Below are 10,000 nucleotides of genomic sequence, written 5' to 3' on the forward strand. Positions count from 1 at the left end.
AAATACCACTCTTCAGATACGATTTTGAAACACAATAAGGCCAAAATTATGTAGACATTTAACCACCATCTAACCACCACCACATGGGAAAGCCTGCTGTCACTCTTCACTTTGGAGTCTGATGTCCATCAGCTACAAGAGAGTCAGTGAGGAGCCCTGGGTGGAGTGAGGAGCCCTGGGTGGAGTGAGGAGCCCTGGGAGGATTGAGGAGCTCTTGGTGGAGTGAGGAGCCCTGGGTGGAGTGAGGAGCCCTGGGTGGAGTGAGGAGCCCTGGGTGGAGTGAGGAGCCCTGGGTGGAGTGAGGAGCTCTGGGAGGAGTGAGGAGCTCTTGGTGGAGTGAGGAGCCCTGGGTGGAGTGAGGAGCCCTGAGTGGAGTGAGGAGCCCTGGGTGGAGTGAGGAGCTCTGGGTGGAGTGAGGAGCTCTGGGTGGAGTGAGGAGCTCTGGGAGGAGTGAGGAGCTCTGGGAGGAGTGAGGAGCTCTGGATGGAGTGAGGAGCTCTGGATGGAGTGAGGAGCCCTGGGTGGAGGTGAGGAGCCCTGGGTGGCGTGAGGAGCTCTGGGTGGCGTGAGGAGCTCTGGATGGAGGTGAGGAGCTCTGGATGGAGGTGAGGAGCTCTGGATGGAGTGAGGAGCTCTGGGTGGAGTGAGGAGCCCTGGGCTCTTGTAGCTGAAAGACATCAGACTCCAAAGTGAAGAGTGAAAAAAAGTTAAGAAATAAAAAATCAAATAAAAAATGAGGAACTGCTGCTTGCTGGTATTATTTTGAGACATACATGGCCACAGAAATCTGTCTATTCTCCTTTTAGACTCTTGAACGGCTCTGTGATTCAGATTATCCTTATCGTGTGTGTGTGTGTGGGTGTGTGTGTTGTTTTTGAGTAGATGAGGCAGGATGTAAATAAGCATTTAATCAACATGAACCTCCATCGATGTGTGTCACTGGGGTGTGTGTGTGTGTGTGAGACAGCTGGTGCTGCACAGATCACGTGAGGACTGAGAAAAGGGAAACGGCTGTAAGCTGAGGAAAAAGATAACGACTAATAAACAGTCTCACATGATGACCTTTGACCTACAGGAGGTTATGTTGTGGGTATGATGTGGAGAAACACACACACACACATGCACAGTGGTGCAGAGTGTGTGGCTTACTGGCACACTGCTCTGTGTGTGTGTGTGTGTGTGTTTTCAATCTGCTTCTGCCTGGACAGCCAGCTCAGGCTCTTAATGCAGTACTTTTGGGAATCTCACTGACCGGGACTCTGACCGGCTGGAGTCTGGAGGTCTGGAGGTCTGGACTCGGAACCCTGGGAATGTGGAAGGATATTCTGGAGGGAAGAGGATTTCTATAAGAAGGTCACTCTGAGAGCTGGGATTAATAGGAAGCTCACAGAGTTTGATCTCAGAGGCAGTGTTGACTCTGGTGAATTCCAGGGTGGAGCTTTAATCATTTAAGAAGGAAAATATAAATATCATTTTTTTGGGAATATTGAAGTCATTAAGTCTTAAATTTGAATAAAACTAAATTCAGATTTTCAGCTACAAAGATTCTTAATCTGGTGCAGTTCATTTATAGAGGAAAGATTTTTATTCATTCTTTCTTCTGCGTTTTTTTGTGTTCTTCTTCTTCTTCCTCGACTTCATCTTTTTCTCCATCGTCATCTTCGTTTTCTTCTTCATAGTTTCTTCTTCTTCTTCTTCTTCTTTTTTGTCATCGTTTTCTTCTTTATCATCATTTTCTTCTTCTTCTCCTTCTTCTTCTTCTTCTTGCACTTCTTTTTCTTCTTCCTCTTCTTTTTTGTCTTCATAGTTTTCATCATTTTCTTCTTGCTCTTGCATCGTTTTCTTCTGTTTTCTTGTTCGTCTTATTATTTTTCGACTTCGTTTTTTCTTCTTCTTTTTCTTTTTCTTTGACTTCATCTTCTTCTTCGATAACTTCATTGTTTTCTTTTCTTCTTTGTCTTCACCTTTTTCTTCTTCTTTGTTTTCTGCTTCTTGATCATTGCCTCCTCAAGAAAAAGATGAAGACAAAGAAGAAGAAGAAGGGATTCTTCTTCTTCTTTGTCTTAATCTTTTTCTTGATTTTCTTCTTCTTCTTCTTCTTCTTCTTCTTCTTCTTCATTTTCTTCTTGTTCATTGTTTTCTTGATAGTTTTCTTTTTCTTCTTTGTCTTCATCTTTTCTTCTTTGTCTTCTTCATCCCTTTCTTCTTCGTTTTCTTCATCATCTTCATTTCCTTTTTCATAGCTTTCTTCTTCTTCTTCTTCATCTTTTTTTCTTCTTCCTTGTTTTTTCTTCATTGTTTTCTTCATCTTCTTCTTAATCCCTTTCTTCTTTGTTTTCTTCATCATCTTCATTTCCTTTTTCATAGCTTTCTTCTTCTTCTTCTTCTTCTTTTTCCGCTTCTTTATCATCATCTTCTTCATTTTCTTCTTCTTTATCTTCATCTTTTTTTCTTGTTCTTCTTCTTCTTTATTTTCCTTCCTCTTTTTCCTCTCAGTCTCATATGGTAAGGTGTGGATATTTACAGTCTCTTATACAGTGTGACTTCGCTGTCAGGTGTCCCCTCCCCTCCCCTCCCATCCCCTCTTTTTTTATTTTATTTTTTACAGATATCTCACTGCACATTTGATCATTAAATAGATTTGTAGTAGTAGTAAAATTTAAGGATACCTCCAGACACCCTGTGAGTACCTTCCAAATGTTTAGTTCTCCTTGAAGAGCTTCTGTGTATAGACTGTTTAGCAGCACGCTTAAATATATGACCATGTCCCCAGAGAGAGAGAGAGAGGGAGGGAGGGAGCGAGCGAGAGAGAGGGAGAGAGAGAGAGTGAAAGTGCGAGAGTGTGTGAGAGAAAGAGAGAGAGAGAGCGAGCGAGCGAGAGACTATGACCTGCACTCTGTATTGCTGCGTCTGCAGGAGGAGAGTACAGGAGGAGGTAAGAACACATACACAGCAGAAGGGTGGAGGTTGAAAGGAAGGAGGAGGCGGTGAGGAGCTTGTTGAGTTTTATGACATGCCGGGACAAGCTTGGAATTCCTGTGCAGGCTGCGTAACTCCTCCACACGCCTTTATTTCCTCATCAGTCGTGAACAAGCTCCGTGTCGAATGTTGTTGCATGTGTGAATGCGGATTAATGCGGTGCGTGGGGATGGAATGCATGTGGATGGGTCATTCAGGATTCCTGTGTCGGTAAGAGTGTGTGTGTTTATGAGATTAACATGCTGATGTGTTTGCCGTGGGTGTGTGCAGGTGTGTGTGTGTGTAAAGGTGTGTGTGTTGGTGTGAATTGAAAATGAAAGATTGATCAGATCTAAAGGTCGTGTCCGGAGCTTAACGTGAAACTTGTAAGAAGTTGAAATGATCACTGAGACAAATATTTCTGGGAGTTCAGGGACAGTTTCATCTTAAACTGGAGACTAAACGATGTTCACGGGTTTTTCTTTCTTCTTTTGTTTAAATAAGGACTTAAATCTTTCTCGCTGCAGGAACAAATCAGTAGATAAGACCAGAGATAAAAGGTATGTGAATATGGCTTATATGAATTATAAAGTGTGTGTGTGTGGGGGGGCTTGTGCTGCATTGCTAATTAAAGTGACTGTGGTTTCAACATTAGGTGCACATGTAACACATCACTTGGACTTGTTTCTTCCTTCCTTCCTTTTTTTGTTATCATATTACTTAAATCCACAACACTGAAGCATTTTTCAGTAGCTGTGTTTGTGTGTGTGTGTGTGTGTGTGTGTGTGGTTATCTGTTGCTGATACTTTTTGGACCGTGTGTGTTTATTTTCTCCAAAGTTTTGTCATGGTTGAATCCCACAGACCACACACACCTAAACTGACTGAATGCTTCTACATTGCTCAGCTTCAGCATAATCCCTCATGCTGCTCTTCCATCAGATAAAGCACACACTTCTTTCTTTTCTTCTTCTTCTTTTCCTTCTCCCCATTACACTTAAACTCATTACGATTTCATGTCAGAAGTGGCGCTTTCCACTCCTGCTCTAAAATCATCCCCTTTTAAACGGTTTCCTTTTACAATAGCTTACAGCAACATATTCCGTTTAATTGCCTAGGAGACTTATAAATTCTCCCGCCGTTGTCTCTTACGAAACGTTAATTGGCCTCCTGTAGTGTGTAGCATGTGTTAGACTCTCGGCCAGAGATACGGCGCTCAGCCAAACTAACGGAGACGAGCTGATAATTAAGAAGAAAGCCCAGATCCTCGTATTTATATTCATGTGCCATTCTCGCATTGTGAGAGGTTTCTATTAGAAGCGTGTATCTCTTCCTCTTCCAGGAAGATAGGCGCCTCGAGCTGTGATCCGACGCGCGAAAACACCTAATGATTCAACGTTCCATGCAGTATGCTGTGAGGCATCGTGATTCAAATCTATACTGCTTCCTTTGAATTCTTGACGCTGTCATCTCTGCAAAATACCACATCTTAGGGAGACGCCGAGAAGTGACGCAGAACAGTGGAAAAAGTGCTAGGCGCTGATCTGATAAGTCTGTCACAAAACAATGGGTTGTGTCAAAAAAAAAGAACAGATAGATGGATCCGTTATTGATCCCATGAGGGAAATTCTTGTGTCACAGCAGTTTAGTCAGTAACAACACACACAAATACATAATTTAAACTAATATGTAGTTCCGGTTAACTCGGAAAAGAAGCCCGAGTCACGCTTCTGCCGCTATTTCTGCTAATATCAGCGGAGCTTTTTTGCCAAACATCCACACAGAGCCAGTGACTGAACAGCAAAACTCTTTAAAATGTACGGGGAGTATTTATACAGAAGAAAGGTGTAATATTCAGAGTATCTATAAGTAAACAAAAGTCATCAGCAGAAGCAGACTTGACGTGTTCACTGGCAGTTTGGCAAAATGGTTATCTAAATTACAGAAGAAGAAACAGTCATCGTCTGAGCACCTGCTCATCAAAACAGAACAGAAAGAATTTCTAGGACAAAGGATATCATGATGAGGTCATCTGTGTGTCTATCTATGATGTCACAGTCAGCCCAGAACAGGGAGTGCCAAGATTCAAGGTGATTCTTGGTGATTTTTTGGCTAGGTGATTTTTCAGGTGTATTTTTGTTGACGGATTGGTGGAGTGGGTGGTCTGTTCTATTTTTAGCCCAAGCTTGGTGGTACGATTTCCTGTGAGGAGCCTTGACATGGGTCGATGCTTGGCTTGGGTCAGTTCTTTGTAAGCAGCCGTACAGTTTACATACGCTTTGTATCGGTCATGTTTCCGGGTGGCTGGAACGGATTATCTGCATTTACGTTATTTCTCATGGGAAAATTCGTTTTGCAATGTCTAGTAGTGTGTAACGTGAAAGTGTTATCACCTGTTACACACAGGTGAGCTATTACTAGAAGAAAAAGTGCTTTACAGATATAAGTGGGAATACTAACATGGCATTAATGATGGACATCTGTAGAGATTTCACATTACACAGTTTACACAGTTGCTATTGTATTATCTGTTTACATCTACACTATATCTGTTTACATCTACACTATATCTGTTTACATCTTAAATGTGGTTAGTGGTTATCTTCAACCTCTAAATTCTCTCCTGACTCTAGAGGATTTCTATTATTTATGGTTCTGTGTTTTAAATTTGGGTTTGTGCTGTTAACGTACTTGACTCACAGAATTATTCGGTTATAAAGTGAACTCTCAGGTTATCCTTAAATTTACAAACATGTTTTGCTCTTGGGGTCAGTTTGACCAGCAATTTTAACCTCCAGAATATAAATTTTACCCAGGTTTCTTTTTGGTCAGATCATTTTACCTAAATAGCTTTTTAAATAAAACATAACCCTAAACCAGCATATTCTCCTAAACCCCCAGAATATTAATATAATATAATTTTAATATATATATATATAATTTATATATTAATATTTAATATAAAATATAAAAAAATATTTGGACATACTGGACAGAAAGATCTTTTTTTGTTTGTTTGTTTTTAATGGTTTTATTTTATTTCTAAGTACAGATTTTTGTTATTTCTAATATTGGGAAAGTTTCTGCTATCAAGGATAGTAACATGACTTTTCCTCTGCGTCTCTGAGAAATGATATGTTCCCTCTCCCATGTCGTGTAAACTCTCAGTAGTTCTTCAAGTACCACAGGTATGTTTATTAGATTAGGGCTTTAAATCAGAGGGATGTTCATGAAGATTATAGAAATCTATGGTTGTCCCCATTCAATTAGGAAAAGTCATTAATTATGAAGCGAAAAAATATATATATATATGTCAAATATACACCAATCAGGCATAACATTATGAGCAGTGACAGGTGAGGTGAATAACACTGATGATCTCCTCATCATGGCACCTGTTAGTGGGTGGGATATATTAGGCAGCAAGTGAACATTTTGTCCTCAAAGTTGATGTGTTAGAAGCAGGAAAAATGGACGACCGTAAGGATTTGAGCGAGTTTGATGAAGGGCCAAATTGTGATGGCTAGACGATTGGATCAGAGCATCTCCAAAACTGCAGCTCTTGTGGGGTGTTCCCGGTCTGCAGTGGTCAGTATCTATCAAAAGTGGTCCAAGGAAGGAACAGTGGTGAACCGGCGACAGGGTCATGGCCGGCCAAGACTCACTGATTCACGTGGGGAGTGAAGGCTGGCCCGTGTGATCCGATCCAACAGACGAGCTACTGTTGTTCAAATTACTGAAGAAGTTAATGCTGGTTCTGAGAGAAAGGTGTCAGAATACACAGTGCATGACGGGTCAGGGCTGTTTTGCCAGCAAAAGGGGGACCAACACAATATTAAGCAGGGGGTCATGTAATGTTGATTGGTGTACATTTAGGGACATGAAATATTGAATGGAGTCAAATTGACCTCAAGGATAATAGGAGGGTTAAACTTTTACGGTTCAAATAATATTGCAGTTTTCATAGCTCTGCTTTCTGCTCACTTTGACTCTGCTCTGAGAGAAGACACATATATATATATATATGAGAGACACAGAGACAGAGAGACCATAGGGAAGGGAGAGAGAGAGAGAGAGAGCGAGCAAGAGAGAGAGAGAGAGCGAGAGAGAGAGCAAGAGTGTAAAACTGTGGGTTTGGGTTTTCTAACACCTTCCTTGCGGTACAGAGTCTGCATCACATCATCTGCTGCAGGATATTTGTAGGAGTTGTGTTTCACAGCATACATCATTCTCATCATACAGTATAAATACACACGACATACTTGGATCTTGGACATCCTGTGGGTTGGGAGATAGTAATCTGTGGTGGATCAACACTTTAATGATCTAAACGTTTTTTTTCTGATCAGAAATGAAAGCACAACTAGTTACAATTTGGAATCCTGGGTATTTTTCGGGCCTGGGTATTTTTCGAACATCTCAGGGGCTTCCCTGAAAGCCAAAGGTCCGATAAGTTTTCCGTTTTGCCATCCTGTACCTGTTCTCTGTTCCTCTTGCAGCAAGCGAGGTGTCTCACGCTGGGTTTTTCTCTCTCGATTTCACGTCTCTCTCACCCTTATCCAGTGAGGAATTATATTACCTATCACTACCACTCTTGCGCTATTTGAAATATGTTGTTTTCCTCTTCTTATATTTCTTCCCTTACCTCATGCTCTCATCTCTCTCTCTATCTCTCTCTATTTCATATGATATTTTTTTTCCCTCTACCAAACACTTGTCTGACCTTTTCTACTGAAGTTTCTTTTCCCACTAAATTCCTGCTACACACTTCAGAAATCAGCGTCTCTCCTCTCAAAGGACCTGACGCGTTTCTCAGTGGAATAATGAAACCGTGAGCTCTTTCCTTTTTCCCTCTCAATGAAATATTCACATCAGTATGTCAGACATTTCTATCATACAGATTTATACCATCAATGTTTCTTTTTCACTGCTGGGAATTGATGTAGATTTGCACTAGACACTCGTTTTGAAAGTAAATAAACACATAGGTGAATACGTCTGCGCTTTAGATGGAGGATTTTATGATTTTTAAGCTTTTGCTACAGTGGATACAGGAGACAGATGAAAACTATGCTTCTTTAGAGCTTTGGATAGGGAGATGTGGTAGCTTAATGGATAAAGTGTGGGACTACTGCTCAGTTTGAACCCCAGGTTCACCAAGCTGCCACTGCTGGGCCCCTGAGCAAAGGCCCTCAGTTGCTCAGTTGTATAAAATGAGCTAAAATGTATGTCGCACTGGATAAGGGTGTTTACCAAATGACAGACATGTACATGAGATATAACTAATGGTCAGTACATACAGTGCACAAATATCACTCGTCACCTTTAATTTATCCATTATCCAGAGTGACTTTATCTCATTTTATACAACTGAGGGTTAAGGGCCTTGCTCAGGGGCCCAGCAGTGGCAGCTTGGTGGACCTGGGATTCAAACTCACAATTTTCTGATCATTAGCCCAACACCTTAACCACTAAGCTAACACATCCCTTACAGAAAGGGTTGGTCCAAGTTTGATCCTGTGTGTGTGTGTGTATCTTCACAAGAGTAGCATGATAAAAGTGTGTGTTTGTGAGTATAAGTTACTTTTGTACTGTAATGAGGGTAGAGTTGTGAGCTCTGTGTGTGTTGGTGTGTGTGTGTCTTCACAAGGGTAGCAAGATAAGTGTGTGTGTGTGAAAGTGTGCGTCTTCACGATAGTAGCTAATGGCTGATCCAAGCTTGATCCTCTTCCAAGACTGAAGAACAGGTCAAAGTAGCAGATACTCACCAGTTCACTGGAAAGTAAAAAGATCTGGCATCTGGAGCATCTAGGGCAATAGTAGCTCAAGTGATTAAGGCTCTGGGTTGTCTATATGTGTGTGTGTGTGTGTGTGTGTGCGCACCTGTGTGGGTCTGTGTTTGTGTGTGTGTATCTTCACAAGAGTAGCATGATAAAAGTGTGTGTTTATGTGATTATAAGTTACTTTTGTACTGTAATGAGGGTCGAGTTGTGAGCCCTGTGTGTGTCGGTGTGTGTGTCTTCAGAAGGGTAGCAAGATAAATGTGTGTGAGTGTGTGTCCACGATAGTAGCTGATGGCTGATCCAAGCTTGATCCTCTTCCAAAACTGAAGAACAGGTCAAAGTAGCAGATACTCACCAGTTCACTGGAAAGTAAAAAAAAGCTCTAGGATGGTGGTGGCTCAAGTGGTTAAAGCTCTGGGTTGTTGACCAAAAGATCAGGGTTCGAGCCCCAGCACTGCCAAGTTGTCACCGTTGGGCCCTTGAGTAAGTCCCCCTAATCCACCCTGCTCCAGGGGGCTGACCCTGTGCTCTGACCCCAACCCCCAAGGATGGGATATATGAAGAAAGAATTTCACTCTGCTGTAATGTATATGTGACAAAGACTTAGCTAGTTTGAGTTGGAGGTGCTTTTGATGGTTGGAGCTTTGATGGGTAAAAAGATTGTTGATAGTGAAGTAGGATAAAGTTTTTGGGTTTGTTTTTCTTCACAGCTGGATTGGCACCTCCGCAGATCATCCAGCACGTCCCCATGCCATGCTTTAGTGCTGATGTGTACAACAGCACCGCTGTGACAGCCAGCAGACAGAAAGATGCCACAATGTGGAGGTTTTCGACGATGAGATTGCCGTGGTTTTGATTTCCAGGAGCGTGTTTACGACTTTGGAAGCAGTGTTTTTAGCGTCTACAGATTTGAGACATGTCTCATGGCATGGTTGTTTTTCTGAGCGTGAGGAAAATCTGTCACTTTAAGACGTATCTGTGTGCTCGGGTGCGAGGCTGGGGCTCCGCTCGCTGATCTTCCTCCAGCTTTATCCATGGCTCAGCTGTGTAGGAGGTTGTTCATTGAGTGCGGTGTGTAATAAGTGTGTAATAAGTGTGTAATAAGTGTGTGATAGTGTGTGATAAAGTGCAGTATATATGAAGCTGGAGTTTTCTCCAGCACTCGAGCTGTGTGTGAAGATGTGAGTAGTGCCAGCTGAAAGTCTTCTCTCGGCTGTTCTTGCGCGTACACACTGAGAAGTGCGTGAGAACTGAGTGCAA

The 10,000-nt window shown here is 42.0% G+C and overlaps 1 protein-coding gene across 12 annotated transcripts in view; it reads left to right on the plus strand.

Annotated features, from left to right (window-relative positions):
* Positions 1-10,000, plus strand: part of inpp4b (inositol polyphosphate-4-phosphatase type II B) — a 256,046-nt gene that overhangs the window by 78,415 nt on the left and 167,631 nt on the right. The window contains exon 1 of one of the 12 annotated variants that reach the window (XM_058386145.1): positions 2,812-2,935. The exons of 9 other annotated variants lie outside the window; for them this stretch is intronic. In XM_058386145.1, coding sequence (XP_058242128.1) covers positions 2,885-2,935 — 51 coding nt within the window. In that variant the 5' untranslated portion in view covers positions 2,812-2,884. Of the gene's footprint in view, positions 1-2,811; positions 2,936-3,030; positions 3,190-3,276; positions 3,519-10,000 lie in introns of those variants that run through there. 2 more of the 12 variants (XM_058386144.1, XM_058386146.1) reach the window with 2 other exon arrangements.

This window comes from Hemibagrus wyckioides, linkage group LG03, assembly GCF_019097595.1.
Source record: "Hemibagrus wyckioides isolate EC202008001 linkage group LG03, SWU_Hwy_1.0, whole genome shotgun sequence".
NCBI classification, from domain to species: Eukaryota; Metazoa; Chordata; class Actinopteri; order Siluriformes; family Bagridae; genus Hemibagrus; species Hemibagrus wyckioides.